Here is a 21,925-nt window from a genome sequence, read left to right as displayed (position 1 = left end):
TTCGAAACCTCATTAAACTAATACGTTTACACATTCTAACTTTTGTATTCCAAAACTGGAAAGAAAATGTTAGTTATTTATGTATCAATTTACTTTCTGATCTCTTTTATCATACTGGATATAATGAAACTATTTGATGTAATTTTAAATAATTTTTATTGGGTCCAATACCTCAAAGGCAGTACATGTTATCTTTAATACATTCTTTTGACTGTACACTTATATTATTTACAAGCGACACCTGCCTTCTTATCAATGTAATGAAATCATCATTATCAAGGAAAACTTCGCTCAATTATTTCATGGTAACAATCTTTCGTATTCAATGAAGAATGTGCATTTTCTAATTGTTTCCCAAGCTTTATTGCAGAACTGGAACCAGCCTTTTTCTGAGAGATTTGGTACATTTGTTATCTGATGTCTGTTCGCTCCCAACACAAGCCAACGAAGTCTCCTCGCTAATTGTTCAAATGTCGGGTGACCTCGGTATATATCTTTGTTATCTGTAATTTTATAAATTTATTACAGATATTAAATGAAAAAAAAAATGATTACTAATGCAACGTAGTATTATTCCCTATTTACGTAGCGTAGCAATACTTACGTAATAATACTAATTGTAATTGTAATTTTAAATTTAATAAAATTTAAAATTACATTAGACAAAGACCATTGGTGAATATGTTTTATTATACTCGACAACTGTATTGCTAAATTGGGGTCGGAAAGAGATAATACGGTATTTTTTAGTTTGTAAAGCGTTATGTATGCAACAGAGATAATGACAATGCTCTACAAAACAATATTATGTATATAAATGTTTTCAGATATCTTGGCAAATCAGAATACACTGTTAGTTGTAGGAGGGCACTAGACAATGCGCTGATGACCTTGGGACCGCCAATATATATGAAAGGAACTATACCGTTTAACCTATAGTTATATCACACTAATATTATAAACTAGCTTTTACCCGCGACTCCGTCCGCGCGGAATAAAAATTAGAAAACGGGGTAAAAACTATCCTATGTCCGTTTCCTGGTTTTAAGCTACCTGCCCATCAATTTTCAGTCAAATCGATTCAGCCGTTCTTGAGTTATAAATAGTGTAACTAACACGACTTTCTTTTATATATATAGAATATAGATGTAGATATTTGGATGGATAAATGTTTGTTTGTAGGTATCTCCGGAACGGCTGTGTAATGGATGTCGAACACATAGGCTACTAATAAAGTTTTTTTTTTAATTCACCGTGGACGGAGTCGCAGGCGACAGCTAGTTTTTAATAAATTATAAAAATTCTAATGCAGAAATCTAAGAAAAGGGAAATATATATCAATAATATATGAATGAAACTTACCAAAATCACTATAAATCTCCGGAAGTAGGAACAAATTGATTGGCTGTCCACAATTGTCTATATTATAACCTTTGTACACTTGGTCCACGTGGAGACCATTTCTGTATGTATCACTGTACATATACATACCGGAGTTTAACTGCAATGTGGACTTTTGAAATGCTTTCCTAAAAAAACAACAAATACAATTCTGATTTCTTTTAAGAAAATTAGTCAATTTGTGGAGTGAAGAAATTTATAGTTGACAGTTAAGGTAAAGGCATATTATGCTGTTATGATTCAAAAATGTCATAATTTGAAGCAAATTTACAGATTTGATTATTGGGATCTATCATCAAGGGTACTGGTCAGTATTTTTACATAAATGGTCTATATATATGGCTTCCTAATATTATAAATGTGAAAACTTAGATAGGTAGAAGGTATCTCCACAACGACTCAATGAAATATGGCATAAGATGTAGAACATAGTCAAAAAAAACACATAGGCTATATTAAGTTTTAATCGCGCAGACGGAGTCACAGTCAACAGTTAGTTTATAAGTACTAATTTGACAGATGAAAGTTTACAAAAATATATTTGCTCACCTATAAAGATCTTGCATAGTCTTCACAGCTTCAGGCGTAAAGTCTTCCAGCTGACATCTGTTGTGTAACAACAACAAATGCGGTTGCCACTCTCCATCACCGGATGACTCTGAACCCTCAGTGGGTACACTCACTGAACTTGAAGCTGATAATGTTGGTTTCAACATTTCAGCTGTTTGTATATATCTATAATTGTAAGCTTCAAATAAAACGGCATTCGCAACATAGTGATTATTATGGTGCTCCACGGAGAGTGTGGCAGTCGCACTGGTTCTGCTATTTTCCAATACAACTTACACATTGGTTTGGTTTCCGATACCAAAATCTTCATTTTAAACATATTGTTATCCATTTTATACAGATATTTTGGTTTCAGAAACCCAGTATATAAAATTAAACTTGTATTAATAGACTAAAGAAATTTTATTAAAAAATGAGCAACATTTCATTGTTACATTTTAGTATATTGTCCGTCAAATCATAAAGTAAAAAAAAACTTGTGAGCCGTCATGGGACGCCTGCCAGATGTGAAACATCGTGTGTGTACAAGTAATATGCATAAAATATTAAATATTATAATTAAATAAATAATAATGATAATTATGATAATAATGACAATAATGATAAAAATAATGATAAAAAATGATAAAATAATGATAAAATGATGATAAAAAAAGATAAAATAATCTTTAAATAATGATAATAATGACAATAATGATAAAATAATGATAAAATTATGATAAAATAACGATAAAATGATGATAAAATAATGATAATAATGAATACCTCAGCGTACACTCTACTACACATAAAATATATACATGTATACCTTAGTATAGCTTGGCGACCCGTCGCCACGGCAAGCGTCGCCACGCCAACGATTAGGTTTACAAGTGATCCTATAGATGTTTCACATCAAAAATGATAGGATTCAAAAATTTAAGAACCACAGTAAGAACATAGTTCTGTCCTAATGATTATGGAAAGATAAATGGTAACATGTGCAGAGGATTTTGTGTTTATAAATGTAGGAATCTAATTATCTGGTATTTTAAAATATGAAACAGTTTAAATACCTTAGAAAGTTATAATCTGTGAACCAGTCTTGCACAGCTATCAACACATGACATATTGACATTAAAAATGAGGCAATTTCTAAGCAATCAACAGTCACAATGTTAGCACATCTCGGGTTCATTGCTATGTTGTTAGATTCATCAATAAGAGATGGCGACCATAATGGTTGACAGTCCAATAAAATTACACGATCATTTGTTACATACATGTCCACACCTGGAATAATTCTGATTTAAAATTGATGTACAGTTTTATATATGTTTATTATTCGTAGACATAGTCTATATTTTATTGCATAAAACATCTTTAAGTTATGAAGTTTACCTTAGGATTTGCAGAATTTATAAAAAATATTAAAATCTCTTTTGAAACTCTATGACAGTGCAACTAATTGCATATGTAATTTAATCCCCCCTATTAACCTTTTATCTAAATATAAGTGAGAAATACTGGGTATGATGCCATCCAAGCTTTATAGCAACTTTGCATTTGCATTTTAATTGCAATTTTCTAGAAGATACTGTGCAGAACACAATTTTAATTAGCAGTGGGTCAAAGGAGGCAGCACTCTTATGAGTACTTAACTTGACCAGCGAAACATGAGCCATAAAGTTTAAATCTTAAAATAAAAAATCAATAAATACCTTTAGTACAGTGAGCACCTCTTTCTATCTGTTCCATATCTTGCATTTTAAATTTGAAAAAACTATTGTTTGTTTCATTTGATGCATTTGTAATGTTCAAATTTTCCATTTGATTTTCAATGGCCTCATCATTTGATTCTGATGTGTTGGGTATTTCATGAGAATTCAAAATTTGTGTGCAAAGATCTGGTAAAGGTGTATTTTGTGCAATAAGGTTCAATATCATTGATTTACCCACACCTTGTGTCCCTGTAAATTAACAGATTTCATTTTTAATCAACAATACTGACACATTATTTGTATGGAGTTTGTTGGATGTGGAAGGTGGAGCACACTGCATACATGGAAGGCATTGAAGAAGGCCTATGTCCAGCAGTAGGCAGACAAAGGCCGTTAATAATGGTATATATTATGAAAGCTTTTCTGTATCATCAAAAACCACTTTAAAATATACAATAAAACAAACAAAGCATTTGAAAATTAAAACATTGAAGTGTGTAATTAAAACAGTGTGCAAATCATTTTTTTTTTATATTAACACCCCCTATTATCTATCTTTAATTATGTGACTAATGTGGGATCAGTGATTACCACTTCCTATGACAATATCTAATATATAATATTCTCGTGTCTTGGTGTTTGTGGTTAAACTCCTCCGAAACGGCTTTCCCGATTCTCATGAAATTTTGTGTGCATATTGAGTAGGTCTGAGAATTGGACAACATCTATTTTTCATACCGCTATAAGTTTTTTATTAACTGCGCACGGACGGAGTCGCGGGCGACAGCTAGTCTTATATATAAAATTCTCGTGTCACAGTTTTCGTTCCCGTACTCCTCCGAAACGGCTTGACCGATTCTCATGAAAATTTGTGAGCATATTCAGTAGGTCTGAGAATCGGCCAACATCTATTTTTCATATCCCTATTAAGTATTTTTTAACTGCGTGCGGACGGAGTCGCTGGCGACAGCTAGTAATTTATAAGAGATTAGTTATATCAAATTTATACATACCCATAATGCCAACAACTAAATAATTAGTGTTACTATCCTGTAGATACTTTAATCCAGATTGGCTAAATTCCAAATTTTCATCTAATAACTTGATTGGCTTTGTCATTAATTTCAGGGTAGGTGTAGGTTTTGATTCTGTGATTTATGAAAAAAAAATAATAAATTGTTTCAAAAGTCACTTCCTTAACTTTCATGAAACTTTACTACATCAACACAAATCTAAAGTAATTAAAACAGAAAGTTTATTTAAAGTAGTGTGAAAGAGTATGTTAAAGAACATATATTGTAAAACACAGTTTTGTAAAATTAAAACTGTTTTAGAAGAAAAAAGTAAGTCATTTTTTGTTTAAACATAGCTCCTTTAATAACCAAATTAAAAAATCAGCGAAAGGACACAATTTCATCTTGGAGAATCATCTAAGTTTGAGTTTATCGGAGTCTTCATAGTAATTTATTTATCCAAAAAAATACATACCAACAATCTTTTTGTCCTTATTTTCATTTTGAGCTATCTTTTGTGGATGATATCCGTCACCTTCTGATGTCTGAGCTTTTGGACTTTGTGGACGTTCTTCCTTGGGTGCATTTTGTTCACGAGTCTTTAAAATTATTGTAGGTTGCTTTTCCTTCTCCTGTTTATCTTTATTTTGTTCCTTCACAACTTCACGATCAGATTTTAATATCATTGGACGTCTTGTTGCTGCTTCCTGAAGTAAGAGGCTATAATTATTACAATTTCTTCAAAATATCAATATCAAACATTTAAAGGATTCAACCTTTGTAAATAAAATCTTTTTCTTTTTATCAGCCATAATATTCTATGATGAACCGACTTCTAATTCACAACTAAGAGATATAATTTCTTAAAAACTCAGTGAGTATACAATAAACAATGTTTATTTTACCAGTGAAACTAAATATAAAAGTATTTATTTGTAAATTTTAATTTATAAACGTCTCTTAACAATTATTATGAGTACTGTCAATCAAAGTTATGTCAAATTGACATTGTCAATGTCATGTCAATTTGGTTTGATTTTAAAGCCTGTTCTGCTCTATCTTTCATGGCACTCGGAAATCCATAGATACAGAAATTACTCTGTGTATAAAATCATTTTTTGTCATTTCACAATTCACCTCCGTGAAGTTGGCCCCCTCACTTTAATTTTTTTAACTTTTTTTTACGCAAATCGTTTGAGAATCGTTTGAGAGGGTTTGAGAGAAAAGAAATATCGTTTGAGAGTTCCTACTTTCTCCGTAAAAACAATTTCAAATTCTAGTGTGAAGTTGGCCCCCTCACTTTACTTTTTTTTATTTTTTTCAATGCGAATCGTTAGAGAGTCGTTTGAGAGACATTAAGAGAAAAGAAAAATCGTTTGAGAGTTTTTACTTTTTCTGTAATAAATATTTTAATTCTGGGCATCGAAAGTTACAAATCGATTTTCCTTTTTTTCCGAATTAAATATAGCAATCATGCACTTGGACGATTCAAATTTATTGTGTAGGTAGAGAATGGTAAGAGAGTGATTGAGAGAAAAGAGAAATCGTTTGAGAGTTAATACTTTTTCTGAAATATATATTTCAATGTCGGAATCGAAAGTAACAAATCGATTTTCCTTTTTTCCGAATTAAATATAGCAATCATGCACTTGGACGATTCAAATTTATGGTGTAGGCAGAGAATGGTAAGAGAGTGATTGAGAGAAAAGAGAAATCGTTTGAGAGTTAATACTTTTTCTGAAATAAATATTTTAATTCTGGGCATCGAAAGTTACAAATCGATTTTCCTTTTTTTCCGAATTAAATATGGCAATCATGCACTTGGACGTTTCAAATTTACTGTGTAGGTAGAGAATGGTAAGAGAGTGATTGAGAGAAAAGAGAAATCGTTTGAGAGTGAATAATTTTCCTGAAATATATATTTCAATGTCGGAATCGAAAGTTACTAATCGATTTTCCTTTTTTTCCGAAATAATTGTGGCAATCATGCACTTAGACGATTTAAATTTGTGGTGTAGACAGAGAATGGTAATAGAGTGATTGAGAGAAAACAGAAATCGTTTGAGAGTTAATACTATTTTTGAAATAAATATTTCAATGTCGGAATCGAAAGTAACAAATAGATTTTCCTTTTTTCCGAATTAAATATAGCAATCATGCACTTGGACGATTCAAATTTATGGTGTAGGCAGAGAATGGTAAGAGAGTGATTGAGAGAAAAGAGAAATCGTTTGAGAGTTAATACTTTTTCTGAAATAAATATTTTAATTCTGGGCATCGAAAGTTACAAATCGATTTTCCTTTTTTTCCGAATTAAATATGGCAATCATGCACTTGGACGTTTCAAATTTACTGTGTAGGTAGAGAATGGTAAGAGAGTGATTGAGAGAAAAGAGAAATCGTTTGAGAGTGAATAATTTTCCTGAAATATATATTTCAATGTCGGAATCGAAAGTTACTAATCGATTTTCCTTTTTTTCCGAAATAATTGTGGCAATCATGCACTTAGACGATTTAAATTTGTGGTGTAGACAGAGAATGGTAATAGAGTGATTGAGAGAAAACAGAAATCGTTTGAGAGTTAATACTTTTTTTGAAATAAATATTTCAATGTCGGAATCGAAAGTTACAAATCGATTTTCCTTTTTTCCGAAATAGTTATGGCAATCATGCACTTAGACGTTTCAAATTTTTTGTATAGGTAGAGAATGATTAGGCAGTGATTGAGAGAAAAGAGAAATCGTTTGAGAGTAGATACTTTTCCTGAAATAAATATTTCAATTTCGGAATCGTAAGTAACAAATCGATTTTCAAAAACTTACAAATCTCAAAAATTGAAATATTTATTTCAGAAAAAGTATTAACTCTCAAACGATTTCTCTTTTCTTTAAATCAATCTATAACCATTCTCTACCTACACAATAAATTTGAATCGTTTAACCTCATGATTCCCATATTTAATTCGAAAAAAAGGAAAATCGATTTGTAGCTTTCGATTCCGACAGTGAAATATTTTTTTCAGAAAAAGTATTAACTCTCAAACAATTTCTGTTTTTTTTAAATTACTCTATAAGCATTCTCTACCTACAAAATAAAATTGAATCCTCTAAGTGGATGATTGCCATATTTAATTCGGAAAAAAGGACAGTCGATTTGTTAATTTCGATTCCGAAATTGAAACATTTATTTCAGAAAAAGTATTAAGTCTCAAACGATTTCTCTTTTCTCTCAATCACTCTCTAAGCATTCTCTACCTACACAATAAATTTGAAACGTCTTAGTGCACGATTGGCATATTTAATTCGAAATAAAAGGAAAATCGATTAGTAACTTTCGATTCCGAAATTGAAATATTTATTTCAGAAAAAGTATTAACTCCCAAACGATTTCTCTTTTCTCTCAATCACTCTCTAAGCATTCTCTACCTACACAATAAATTTGAAACGGCCAAGTGCATGATTGCCATATTTAATTCGTAATAAAAGGAAAATCGATTTGTAACTTTCGATTCCGACATTGAAATATTTATTTCAAAAAAAGTATTAACTCTCAAACGATTTCTGTTTTCTCTCAATCACTCTATTACCATTCTCTGTCTACTCCATAAATTTAAATCGTCTAAGTGCATGATTGCCATATTTAATTCGGAAAAAAGGAAAATCGATTTGTTACTTTCGATTCAGAAATTGAAATATTTATTTCAGGAAAAGAATTAACTCTCAAACGATTTCTCTTTTCTCTCAATCACTCTCTAAGCATTCTCTACCTACACAATAAATTTGAAACGTCTTCGTGCATGATTGCCATATTTAATTCGTAATAAAAGAAAAATCGATTTGTAACTTTCGATTCCGACATTGAAATATTTATTTCAAAAAAAGTATTAACTCTCAAACGATTTCTGTTTTCTCTCAATCACTCTATTACCATTCTCTTCCTACACAATAAATTTGAAACGGCCAAGTGCATGATTGCCATAATTATTTCGGAAAAAAAGGAAAATCGATTAGTAACTTTCGATTCCGACATTGAAATATATATTTCAGGAAAAGTATTCACTCTCAAACGATTTCTCTTTTCTCTCAATCACTCTCTTACCATTCTCTACCTACACAGTAAATTTGAAACGTCCAAGTGCATGATTGCCATATTTAATTCGGAAAAAAAGGAAAATCGATTTGTAACTTTCGATGCCCAGAATTAAAATATTTATTACAGAAAAAGTAAAAACTCTCAAACGGTTTTTCTTTTCTCTTAATGTCTCTCAAACGACTCTCTAACGATTCGCATTGAAAAAAATAAAAAAAAGTAAAGTGAGGGGGCCAACTTCACACTAGAATTTGAAATTGTTTTTACGGAGAAAGTAGGAACTCTCAAACGATATTTCTTTTCTCTCAAACCCTCTCAAACGATTCTCAAACGATTTGCGTAAAAAAAAGTTAAAAAAATTAAAGTGAGGGGGCCAACTTCACGGAGGTTCACAATTCTGATTCTGACATTTCTCTTGTCATATGTAATTTTCTGTCCATCACCGTCATCAAGAAAAGAATACATTATAAAAATGTGTAAAAAAAGTAATATTATAAGTTGTATGCTAATTTACTTTTCTTTTTTGTATACCTTAACACGCGCAGATGTATGTGTTAAAAAAAGTTCTTGTGTTTGTGAATTTTCCAATGGCACCGGCATCGACTTATCGTTAGCTGTGAAGAGTACATTTTATACAGTTGATACTTTCGAAATCAACGCTAATGAATCTCAATATACTTTTAGTACATATTTATATCATCCGTGCTTTGATGCGCTGCCAATAACAAACAAATCAGTCGCAAATAACACGTGTACAACATCTTTGTCTGTAAGTACCTCTTTTAGAATAACTCTATATTTATGTCATTTACAAACCTGTAATCAATTTATTAAAACCAGTTTATATACATAATTACGATGCCTATTTATTTTTTTGGTGTTTTTTAAATAAACATGAGTGTATTGGGATTATAATATGCTGTCTTGGAAACGTGTTTTTTGGATGTACACATTTGTTACGAAACATGAATATCTATTGCCCAATGTGAGCCTAGCCAGTAACAGTAGTAGAACACCTTGAACACATTAATGCTTGGATAATAAATAGTAAATATTGATAATGTATTAACTCTATTTTGACCACAAGATTTATTATATGGACCATATATTTGAATTTTATTTTTATGCTAGTGTTCTAAGAGAAGAAAATTTATAAAGACACTCCAGAAATACAATGTTTACTTTCAAACCCACAAACTCTTAGTATCCTTTTTTACTAATTATGCATCTTAGGTATTTTTTAATACCAATTCTTAGTCAACATATTTTACTGAGGATTATTACAAAATGTTTCTACTACTGAGACCGACCCCTTCATTTTAATGTTACAGAGTTACATCCCATACATCTTTTAAAAGACATAACTTATTTTTTGGGTTGAAACTACTTTAGAAAAATATTGAAAGTCCATGATATAAGTAGAGAATGACATTGAACTGTTTGTATAATTTTACTTTAAATATTAACAGCATTTTTCTGAGACCAAAATTTTGGTTTCAGAAACCAATGATTAATCACATTATGAATAATCTTATAGTATTTTTTAAATATCTTGCCACTTGTCCCTGTGCTGCATGCTGTGCCATCCCCCAGCATAACTTCATACCCTGCTACACCTTAAATTTGTTCCACACAGGGATCCATGTGATGTTCAAAGCCGCCAAGATATTACAATAAGAAAATACTAACAGTTTATTCATTTATAATTCCAGTTATGCCGATACGACAGGACTCTTACTCAAAGTAATACAACAGGGACTTTTGTAATTGACAAAGGTCTTTATGAATATATGGGAACATCAAATAATACTGAATTTTCTGCTGATGGTTCTTCAATAATTTACCACAATGGGCCTTCGTAAGTATTTAATCAATATAAGACATAAGTAAGATCATAGTTGACATTTAACTGACACTTGTAAAAATTATTGTTGTCTCTATTTTGTCAAAGACAATGTAACAATGAATGGCTGACCGATGTTATGTTGTAGAAAAAATACATTTTTATCTTCTAAAATTTCAGATCAACAATTGTTCGACTTGTTTGTGCTGAAGGTGAAAATAAGCTTGCAGTAGATTCATTGAGTGTGCCTAAAAATGTTGTAAGTATCTTAGCTAATAGCATAATGTAGTTTCTTTGCTTTTACAGATATCTGACAAATTGTTATTCCTAATTAACCTCTGTTGAGTCAACTAGTTCATAATAATATTGTTATTTACATGGTGAATATTCTTGCGAAGTTATGGTAACATGGCCCATAGTTACAAAAATAATACCATGACTAGACAAATGACAGGCGTGTAGTAGAAGCATTTCCATTACATTGCATTTGTCTATGGGCATCAGTTACTATACTAGTCCAGTTGATTATCACATGATGGTTATTTGCTCCTCGTCATCTATATATATAAAAGAAAGTCATGTTAGTTACACTATTTATAACTCAAGAACAGCTGAATCGATTTTACTGAAAATTGGTGGGCAGGTAGTTTAGAACCAGGAAACGGACATAAGATAATTTTTACCCCGTTTTCTATTTTTTATTCCGCGCGGACGGAGTCGCGGGTAAAAGCTAGTTTTACCATAAAAAATAAATGTAACTAATTTAGTCTATCCATTTCAGGTGTTAGCATTCTATTCAAGATATGCGTGTTTAACAAAAATCGAGGAGCCTGGCCGATCATTTGGTTCGACGCTGTTAATAATTTTCTTCTCATTTGTGGTATTCTATCTCGTACTTGGAATTTGTACAAAGAAATTCTTGATGGGTGCAACAGGTATTGAAGTGATCCCCAACCTGGGATTCTGGACGGATTTGCCTAATCTTGTTAAAGTAAGTACATGAGTATATCAAAAAATGATCTTGTTTTTGTCTATTGTCAGTTAGGGTACATTTATATTTTTATACATTTAATTTTTTTTTTCAAATAGATATGAATGTTCATAAACTATTTTAATTACAGGATGGATGGGCGTTTATGATAAATGGGTTCAAGTTGCCAACACGAGGTGCAGGACCGGTGACGTCACCTGACCCCAACAGCTATGATAGCATATAACATCAGAGGGACGAGACCTTTGATGGTCAACTTGTGCTCCTCGAGTAGACAAAGTGCATACCATGTGCTCACTTCATCTGTGTTTATTTGACTGTAAATCTCAAACAAAACTTGCCGTTTTCATTTTGATATATTGTGGTAAGTTTTTTATCAATTCTCTTTGTTGTTTTTGCGTTTAGAAATTTATGCAGTACAGTATGAATCTAAATTTTCATAAAATAATACACATATCTCATTTACTTTTGGTTGTCTAGAAATCATTTTTATTATTATTTTATGTCATGTCCTTTTAAATATCTAATAATATCAATAAAAAGAGTTATAAAACATATGTAAACTTTTTGGATGCTATATAAGCACTATGTAATATGTAGATTTTTTTAATCTGTAAATTATGTACTCAATGAATATATATTTGTGTAAATTTGCTATATAAACTAAACTGATAAATTTGTAGCTTGTAAATAACTGAAAAGAATTGTATATAATATTGCATTTGGAATCAATGTAGTCTTTATATCATATTTAAACAGACTGTAGTAATTACATTGATTTATGTAAATAAATATATAATTTATTTGTTTGAGCGCATGGTATATAATAGAATCTAATTTCAACCAAATGCATAGCACATAGTCTAGATTACCTCCACTTAGAAAGCGTAAAAAAGGCATAATATTTTAACATATAATATAGTCTAAATTACCTCCACTTAGAAAGCGTAAAAAGGCATAATATATAAGTTAACACTTATTCATTTATTTATATAACTATTTTTGTTATTCAGTTCTTAGGATGATTTAATGTCATTGTTATCTTGAAAATTAAGATTTAAGTTTATATTTCTATTACATTTGAAAGTTCAATTTAGTTGATTAATTTATCTTTGATTTTGAATTTGCAAAGTTATTAAAAAAACAAAATGATGATAACATTTTGCGTTAAGCTTGATTTTTTATGCCCCTCATACTTAAAACTTGTGTATAGAAAATATTTGGTATGGACTTCTTGTAATTGTGCCAATTTATCATAGTTTGTTAACGCACTCGTACAGAACATGTGAGTTGAGTTTGATGACGTCATAAAGCTATCTTAAGTTACGTCACCAAAAATCTGACTTATCAAATTGCATTACTCGTATTGATCAATGTTATAACATATTTTTATAACTATTCATATGAATACACATATCTTTTTGTGAATACAGTGCAATCTCACTAATCCGGCACTATTAAAAACCGGAGGGTGCCGGATTACTGAATGTTCGGTTTGCTGGGTTATACTGAAAAAGTCACGGTAATAAATAAAATAAAGCATTTCATAGAGAGAATAAATGTGTGTAATTTATTATGGAACAATTGAATTAACATGTAGGCACATATGTAATTAACTAGATTTGAAATAATCACAGGCACCCTCCGCCCGCGCCTCCCTTTCCCCTCTATACCTGTGCGACCAAAGCGCAAAGGGAAAGGGAGGCGTGGGCGGAAGGTGCCGGATTATTGAACGTGCCGATCTATCGAAGTGCCGGATTAGTGAGATTATACTGTATATAATTACGATAAAATTCTTCTGGACCAATATGGTTTATTTTGTTATACTCTATGGCAGGAATTCCCAAAGTGGTCGATATTGAACTTAAAGTATTGCTAATTCTCACTTTGTCTTCTATTGACCTAAGTCAGAATAAAAAAAAATAATAATAATTGATCTTAAAAGTAGGTAATTTGGCCATGGGGTCTGTGGTAACGATTCATTTTGGAAAAGGGGTTCACTTGTCCAAAATAGTTTGTGGGTCCCTGCTCTACGGAGTCTACTAATTATGTCAAATTCTTCCATATTTTGGCATCTTATTTGATTCGTAAGTTTTTACTCTATTTTAAAAATATTTTTTTCTTTAAATAAAATTTTTTTTCGTTCGTAGTAAATGTCTGTCTTATAAAATGTTTCAAATAAGCATGTATGTCAATGAATCTGCGCTATATTGTGACTTCATAGCTCTTTAATTGAAAAAAAGATAGCGAGACAGATATTTAAAAAAAATAAACAATTTTGATCTGAATCTTTGCGTTTAAAAAAATAGTAGTTTTTTTGTATTGTTCTACGGAATTTTTACAAATTGAGGACATGGACGGCATATTTTTTGAAACTATTGTATGTGTTATAATAGAATATGTTTAATTCCTAAATATTTGTTACGATTTATATAAATCGTAGTGGTGTTTGGAATGTTTAAGTTATTACCTACATTTCAACTCTAGTTACACCTGGATAAGCGAGAAAGTTCTATGAGCGAGACTTATTATCCGGACGACCTCCCTAAGCGAGAAACGATGGTTAGAGAGAAAGTTGTATAAGCGAAAAAATATCTTGAACTTGGACTTTGGCTTATTCAGGTCCAAGTGTACATATTGTTGTTTCTATTTTGTAAAAGAGAATGTAAGGGATGGCAATATGTATTATACAATATACAAAAGTCTGTAATTCTTGAAAATTTTTAAAATAGCAATAATTTTTTTTTGATAAAGACATTAATTTCTTTAAGAATAGTTTCGATTCGTGTATTTTTAAATAAATTCTCATTTTTTTGTGTATTTTGTTCAGTATGTGGTTGTGAATTAATATTTTTTAAAGTCTGAAGAAAAGATGTAATTTTTTTTTTGTAATCAGTGATTTTTTTTCTTTACCTCGTACAAGACGAACAAATGCGATACTTATATTTATTACTTGTTTTATATAAAATTCGCTCAAGTGTTTCGAGAGATTTTTTTTTAAAAGTGCTTGAACTTTTACGTAACAATGTATTTCAAATAAAAGTTTACGTCGTGAAATAAGTGAATGGTGGAGGATGAGTTGCACCTCTCATGTTTTTTTGCACGTATTGTAATTGTATATAAGGAAATACTTTAGTCTCATTACATATTTTTACCAAACATAACCGTGCATAATTTTTAGATATATTTTATATTCTGTACTTGTAAGACAACACATGTATATGTTTTTACTGTTTGCTGAATAAAAACAATTTTTAATTGCCAATGAGTTTAATTATAACATATATAATTACTTAACTTTTTTAATTATTACGAATCTAGCTCGAAACCCATCTGAAACAAAAAGAGCTGTTATTAAGGCTAAAAATATAGACGTAAAAACAAGAAAGGTTATACAGTCATTACAGTTCTTTTCAAATATCTTGGTGGCTCTAGGTTATCGGTGCGCTTCGCAGTGCTTACCTCCGCATCCCGTTACACCCCAAAACGCCAAACGCGTGAAGTTAAGAGTCAGCAACATATTTGGAAACTAATATACATGGTTCATGAACAATACAATGAAAATAAAAATGTACCTTAGGAGCATTTTCTGTAAGACATTTAGTCAATTTTGCAGCTCTCTCGCAGCCTTCGTCGCCGTCGCTGAAAGTTTCTTCATTTACTGTGGATAAAACATCGTTATCATATTAATATTAAACTAGTAAAACAAGAAACGTAGAAAAATATTAAGGCCTCGTTCGTACGGGCGCTTTTTAATCGTGCGTTGTCGCGCATTTTTGTGCATTAGGTGAACGCAAAAAGAATGATTTTAAAGGGTTCGTCGCTCGAGAAACGCCTACACCGAATTTTGACACGGCGTTAAAAAAGCGTCCGTGTGAATGGTGGCTAACGTATACACACGTCGGTTATTAACCACGGTGTTCCGGAGCTAATACAATTCCACACATAGCCATCTCTTTCGCTCTATTTCAATAAACAGTGACAACATGATTTTGTACATGTGTTTCTGTAGTGGAAACTCACGTTAAGTGCGTGACAATCTCATCGATGTTTGATTAACCTTTAGAAATGTGTAATGTTTCGTTTTAAATAATTATATACCTTTGCTGCATAATTCAAAAAGTTCCTTAGATTTATCCAACTTCGCTTTGTCGTCGGGATGCTTTTCTTGTGCAAGTTTATATGCGTTCTCCTTCACAAACATTCCTTTTTCGTCCATCTGAAAATGCGCAGTAATTAACAAAATCTTCGCATCATTCAATCTATCATAATCTTAACGTTCTTGAGTTAATTCTATCTGTTTATTGTAACTTTGGAAACAGAGGAATATTTTGTTTGAGAACTTAAACTTTGAAAATGACTCTCCCTCAGACTACTATCGAAGAGCCGACCTTTGCATAGAGTGGAGTAACGCGTTTAGCTTAGCAAGCAAAGCTTAGGCCGACAGGTCTTATAAAAAGCTTGTAAGAATCAAATTACCCATGTAGTTCTTCTGTAGATACATGCTAAGAGGCAGCGTGCGTTCTTACTATCGGGCAGCTGGTGTTTGTTCAGCATAGTCATCTCATCAGCGGTCACCGGGTGGTCTTTAGCGCATTCTACGCTTTGTTGCAAGAAGAATTTCTTCACTTCAGCTTCGGTGCGAGCCTGTATACATAATAAAATGTTTATTTGTGTTGTTATAACTTTTATTATTTGACTATTGTGGTCAATGCTTATTTAACATTAGGCAGCTTGTTGCGAGATGTTCAGTTCTCATGTTATTGTGAATAACTTGTTTGTTATTCTGCATTCGTAAATGTCACATAATGATATTGCAAAATGTGTCACAACTTAATATTAAGGTTAAATATATAAGTGGGTAGCGAGAATAATAGTTTCCGTTATACATTGTGCAAAACATGTCACTTTCAAAAAAAAAATTTAGAATTTACAATAAACCGTGATACATTTTAAGGGAGCTCAAGAATGTACCAGAATGTACGATAATATCCTAATCTTTTTTTTGCCTTTCAAGTCTAAAGTATTTTAATTATTAAAATTTGTATAAGTTCTTACCAAAGCCCCACCAAGCATACAGAAACAAATAACAAATTTAAAAATGGACATTTCGATCGGTATTTTAATCTACTCATCTGACTTTGGGACAAGCTTTATATACTTCGATATTATTATTACATCCTATTAAAAATTATGCTATCCTTGCAATTATATAATTATCATAATATATTTTTGTTTACTTATTTTAACCTCTACTTATGATTAGTATCTTTTTTGATTATAATCTGTATTTGCCATATTTAAATATAAATTTAGATTTTATCGGATGTAATGATCATTATAAATAAATCACAGCTTCCCAAAATACATAATGACTAGTCACAAAGTAGGTATATAAAGTTTTAAACACGATGGTCGATCATTATATCTTTCATACATTGTTAGCTGAAAGAAGCCTCTAACCATAACCTAGTTTTTTTTGCTTGTGATTTTTTGGCATCCATATATTTAAGATAATAATTATCTACAGGACGTTACACTTGTTTTCTTATCAATATTTCATTTCCAATTTAAGTTAGATGTTCCCTTATTCAAGTTAGTACTTTGTTGTCCCGATGTTGTGTTATAGCTACAAGTTAGTCACTCAAATTGGGTACAAGATTAAGATGAATAGCTGTTGTTAACGTCACGTAATTACAGATAATTTAAAACATCGCAAATGTACTGTTTTTCTGTATTTCACAGACGTTAAGATTGCACGTAATTTGTCTTGGAGCTGAAGCTTGACGTTAATTGCTATATACGAGAGAACTACGTAATCTATTGTTTTGTTCATCGCAATAATTTAAAACTAGAAACGATTTAATAATGTATTCAAAATAGTGGCTAGATTAAAGCAGTTAATAGATTGCATTTACAGTTTTTATCTCAGTTAAGACATTTTATAAGATAAATTGAACTCCATAGTTCTCATGGTACATAATATTTGTCCAAAACAATGTACGTTCTAGATATATTACATTATGTACTACTGTAATCGAATAACAAACATATACACCGTAATCGTAAATCTTTCGATATGTTATTCGATTATTAAATCAAACGATAACATTAAAATATTAACTCAAAAATATAATATTTACAACAGATAACATTTTTATATTATGGGAAAAAGAATATATCTGGATTTTCTTTGTAAATACATTTCGTCACGTAGAATGAAGCCTGGCAGACGTCTTTATACGAGTCAGCTGAAAAAAAAAACAAATATCTTACGGTCACTTTCAAAAAAACACTGATTTTTTTTTCAAAAGTTTCTATGTTGAAAAAATACGTGATAATGTAATGTAGTTCAAAGATATTACTTCGATTAATATAATACGTACCGACTTTTCTACAGGCAGTTATTGCAGCCTTTGTCGGTTCTTTAATCTCATCAGGCAAAAGCATGTCGGCTTGTTTGATTGCCGCTTCGTAATTCAGTTTTCCATTTTTCATCTGTAATTTTCATAATTTATTTTTAACATGTAATTGTGAAACAACTTAAGACTTTTTTAATGATTAGTAGAATTTATAATTAAAGCCTGACCAGCTTTTTGTTACTTTAATTTAATTAGAAAGAAGATTTCAATATCGTTTTTTATTTTTAAATTGTGCATACCGTGTTTGCCATTTTCATGATACATGCTACGTAGCACATCACTTCTTTTTCTTCAATAAATACTCCGTCATTGAGTGGATCGATTTTTTCTAAATAAAAAAAGTAATTGATCATAGAATTTGCAAAAAAAAAAACAAGATTAGATTTCTGATTTGTTTGAAGTTACTCACCGTCTTCGACATTATTTTTGGGTTGACAGGATTTCCTCATCATTTTACCCGTTGACTTGATCTGCTTCATTGTCATCTGTAATTGAATGAAATAAAATTATTATTATCCTCAATAAATAAAGTTTTACTAAATTATTAAAAGAAAAAACCACTCCATGCCAATAACTTCTGTAAAGATAACCTAATAATTTTTACAGTTTTTAAAATCGCATTTAATTGCATCTTGTTAAAAATAAACTTACAGCTTCACAAATAGTTGCAATAACTAAAAATTTTGCCAATGCAGTCAAAATGGACATGGCCTCGAGTAATATGAAGAATTGAGATAGATAATTCTTCTTTTATAAAGAGCTTAGTAATTAATAACCATGTAACGTTTAACACCTTTGAAACTGAAATAGTAACCATAAAAATTGAACATGTTAGAATTTTTTTAAAGTATAGTTTTATAACTTAAGACCGTGGTGTTAGCGTCGAATCAGGACTTGAGTTTCTTGGCGTCGTTTTAAAGGTGAAGGTGACAAACGAGTACTTGAGCGCCTAATATTAATTGATCCGCCCATTCGATCGAAAGAAATTGTATACAAATATGACTCTTGATAAGTCAAGGTTATGTTTTGGTTAGAATAATTTATCCGCCGCAGATTTTTATGTACATTTAAAGTTGTTGTTCATTTGGAACATTATGCTCATTATTAAATTTTGAATAATAAATAATAGGTATTGTAAATTAATATATTGTTCTACCTTGTATTAAACAAGTGTCTTTGAAACATTAATAAAAATGTCTTCATTGAGAATTATGGTCACCCTATAGATTGTCGTATAAAATCATTGGTCATTGATTTTTAATTGACAGGTATTATATCTAGATAATGAATAACTTCTAGACCTTTCTATAAATTCAATCATTATCATCGGCTCACTATACATATGTCCCTACTTGGAGGGCTCTGAGCCTACCTAGTCAGGGGTGACTAAGCTATAGTCAACCACGCTGGCCCATTGTAAGTCGGTTGACTTCACATATCTTTGAATTTCTTCTTAGATATGTGCAGGTTGCATGAAGATGTTTTCCTTCACCGCAAGAATGTGAAAAATAGTACATGGCGGGATTCGAACCCAGGACCTGAAGTTAACAAATCAAGTGCTTAACCCTTGAGCTACCAACGCTATTCGTTAAATTAATGAAATAGTATTATATATATATAAAAAGAAATTACCCAATTTTACATACACAATTATTAATATGGTTTTTCAATATTTAATTTTTGTTTTTATTTTTATTATAATATCAAAGCGTCAGTGTTTGTCGATTGTATATTCCGAGTATGTTAGAGGACTGAGGAATTGATTTCATTATTCACTCGTTAATATCACCTTAATCACAGGGCGTTACTATTTCTTAACATGAAATTAATGTCACTATGTGCATATTGTCTTGTCAGTTAGGATATTATTAATCAATCATTATGGAGAGTATAATTTCAACAAAAATATATAAAGTGAAATACGTTTATAACTGTCGATGTATTTAACGGAATAGAAAAAAAAACTTGCGTCTATAATTCGAATCGTTATTATGAATACACTGTGCAATTGTTTTGTTATAATGTTTTTGTGGATTACTCTGTGCAACTCGGTGAGTTAACGAACTTATAAAAAATAAAAAAAATATACAACATTTCGTTCGTTTAATGTCTTTCTTAACACGGAACTTAACCTGATTTTCGTTCAGCTATTGAAAAACGCTAATTAAATTGTCTACGCGTTGCCCTAAATTTGTATATTTAAGGTTACCTCTACCGATTTTGTAAAGTAAAGTCTAGTTACTTAGGTATATTCTTGTTTAGATGACGCGACAACAACTTAAGAATTCTGGCAAAATTATGAAGAAATCGTGCATGCCAAAGAACGACGTCACTGAAGGTGAGACATTGTCATACCGGTAATCTGAGGATTTTTCTTGAGGTCTAATGCTATTTTTGTACTTCACTATGATTTTTTATGATTTAAAGTCTTGCACTTTCAGTTTATTTGCAGTCTGAATTTCCGTTTATTAGCAATTGATGAAAAAATATAGTAATCTGTGATTTCTTTGTTGTTTGTTTGCACACTTGTAGTATTTTGCGCAATATTTGGATGGTTAAATAAAAAATAATTTCAACTTTCAGAACAAGTAGGTGAAATAGAAAATGGAAAGTTTATTGAAGATCGGAATGTGATGTGCTACATTGCATGTGTTTATTCCATGTCACAAGTCGTAAGATTTTGTTTTTGTGTACTTTTACTGCAAAATGTTTAGCCAAGCAGCTTTAGTTGTTCTTGGACACCGACTCAGGAGCGGTGCTTGAGAATTACAAGAAAATTGTTTTGGCACTGAAAGCGTTAACAATACGAAAAATAATGATATACCTAAAATGCATAATCCCGCATAACGTATATTACTTACTAGCTACCTCCCGCAACTTCGTCGGAATGAAAAAAAAAAGCCTAAGTTATTCCTGTACACATAAGTTACCTTCTATTAAAAGTTCCATCAAAATCATTTCTGCCGTTTCGGAGATTATATTATAAAGACAATCCGATTTTGTTAATTCTATCGATAATCATTGCTTATATTATTTATTTATGTTACGGAGTGCCTAATACCTGCTTTCTTATATCTAAAAATTACATGATAAATTGAATCGTAGGTCAAAAACAATAAACTTAACTACGAAGCGCTTATTAAGCAAGTGGACGTAATGTTTCCGGCGGAAATGAGGGACGCCGTGAAGGCTGCTGCGGCTAATTGCAAAGATGTTGGTTAGTTGACAATGGCCTTACTCTATGCTATTTTCACACGAGGGCAGTATTTTTCAGTCTTTGTATTTTTTATAAGAGAAGGGGGGCAAATGAATGGCAGGAACACCGAGGTGATCACCGACGAACATAAACTTCCGGAACACCAGATGAATTGCAGATGCGTTGCCGATATTTGAGTAAAAGGCACGGTTGCTTCTTGTAGGACTAAGATGTACTGGAATGGAAATGGCATTTGTTCTGAAAAAATGTAATTAACTATATGTTTTGTACAAGTTTTCGGACAGTGGAAACTCGCGGTTATTGATGACTTAAGATTATCAATTTACTTATTAAACTTTATTAATTCCAGGTAAGAAATACAAAGACATTTGTGAAGCTTCATACTGGACAGCCAAATGTATGTACGACTTTGACCCGAAGAATTTTGTTTTCCCTTAATTGAAAAAAATATATATTTTATGTGTGATAAAATAAATTTTTATTTCGAAAATGTTCAAAATTATGTTTTATTTATTTGAATAATATAAACGTGGGTTTTCATTGTCAAAAACTTGTAAAATAAAATATTGTGATTCCTCTAATTTTTCTTCAAAAAATAGTGATAAATAGTAGTTTTTCGTTTCGGGTATTTCGGCAATATAAACTCACATTAATGTTTTTTTATGTTTCCTAAAAGTAA

At 31.0% G+C, this 21,925-nt stretch overlaps 5 protein-coding genes across 6 annotated transcripts; 2 read left to right on the top strand and 3 right to left on the bottom strand.

The window, feature by feature from the left end:
- Positions 1 to 143: 143 nt before the first annotated feature.
- Positions 144 to 5,621, bottom strand: LOC106719794 (protein SMG9). Its single transcript, XM_045680913.1, has 8 exons — positions 5,461 to 5,621; positions 5,160 to 5,391; positions 4,685 to 4,819; positions 3,672 to 3,920; positions 3,027 to 3,243; positions 1,951 to 2,136; positions 1,363 to 1,529; positions 144 to 503 (listed from the first exon to the last, which is right to left on the bottom strand). The coding sequence occupies exons 1-8, from the start codon at positions 5,494 to 5,496 to the stop codon at positions 301 to 303; spliced, it is 1,425 nt and encodes a 474-aa protein (XP_045536869.1). The 5' UTR covers positions 5,497 to 5,621; the 3' UTR covers positions 144 to 300.
- Positions 5,622 to 9,182: 3,561 nt separating this feature from the next.
- On the top strand, positions 9,183 to 11,967 carry LOC106719994. Of its 2 annotated transcripts, none has more exons than XM_014514498.2 (5): positions 9,183 to 9,542; positions 10,486 to 10,631; positions 10,797 to 10,875; positions 11,398 to 11,607; positions 11,738 to 11,966. In XM_014514498.2, exons 1-5 carry the CDS (start codon positions 9,246 to 9,248, stop codon positions 11,831 to 11,833), a joined length of 828 nt encoding a protein of 275 aa, XP_014369984.2. In that variant the 5' UTR covers positions 9,183 to 9,245; the 3' UTR covers positions 11,834 to 11,966. The 2 variants fall into 2 exon arrangements, with proteins under 2 accessions (XP_014369984.2, XP_045536947.1); XM_045680991.1 differs by lacking the exon at positions 9,183 to 9,542 and adding an exon at positions 9,650 to 9,758 and having other exon boundaries at positions 11,738 to 11,967.
- Positions 11,968 to 14,866: 2,899 nt separating this feature from the next.
- Positions 14,867 to 16,717, bottom strand: LOC106719889 (general odorant-binding protein 19d). Its single transcript, XM_045680992.1, has 5 exons — positions 16,666 to 16,717; positions 16,087 to 16,254; positions 15,709 to 15,826; positions 15,183 to 15,268; positions 14,867 to 14,940 (listed from the first exon to the last, which is right to left on the bottom strand). The coding sequence occupies exons 1-5, from the start codon at positions 16,714 to 16,716 to the stop codon at positions 14,917 to 14,919; spliced, it is 447 nt and encodes a 148-aa protein (XP_045536948.1). The 5' UTR covers position 16,717; the 3' UTR covers positions 14,867 to 14,916.
- Positions 16,718 to 17,769: 1,052 nt separating this feature from the next.
- LOC106708153 (general odorant-binding protein 72-like) lies at positions 17,770 to 18,531 on the bottom strand. Its single transcript, XM_045680994.1, has 4 exons — positions 18,439 to 18,531; positions 18,269 to 18,357; positions 17,994 to 18,105; positions 17,770 to 17,858 (listed from the first exon to the last, which is right to left on the bottom strand). The coding sequence occupies exons 1-4, from the start codon at positions 18,512 to 18,514 to the stop codon at positions 17,770 to 17,772; spliced, it is 366 nt and encodes a 121-aa protein (XP_045536950.1). The 5' UTR covers positions 18,515 to 18,531.
- A 1,460-nt stretch (positions 18,532 to 19,991) lies between these two features.
- On the top strand, positions 19,992 to 21,684 carry LOC106719890 (general odorant-binding protein 72). Its single transcript, XM_014514363.2, has 5 exons — positions 19,992 to 20,080; positions 20,292 to 20,367; positions 20,613 to 20,701; positions 21,135 to 21,246; positions 21,596 to 21,684. The coding sequence occupies exons 1-5, from the start codon at positions 20,021 to 20,023 to the stop codon at positions 21,682 to 21,684; spliced, it is 426 nt and encodes a 141-aa protein (XP_014369849.2). The 5' UTR covers positions 19,992 to 20,020.
- Positions 21,685 to 21,925: the final 241 nt, after the last annotated feature.

This window comes from Papilio machaon, chromosome 14 (assembly GCF_912999745.1).
Source record: "Papilio machaon chromosome 14, ilPapMach1.1, whole genome shotgun sequence".
Classification (NCBI taxonomy): Eukaryota; Metazoa; Arthropoda; class Insecta; order Lepidoptera; family Papilionidae; genus Papilio; species Papilio machaon.
The sequence above is the reverse complement of the archived record's forward strand: the minus strand, read 5'-3'. Positions and strand labels throughout refer to the sequence as shown.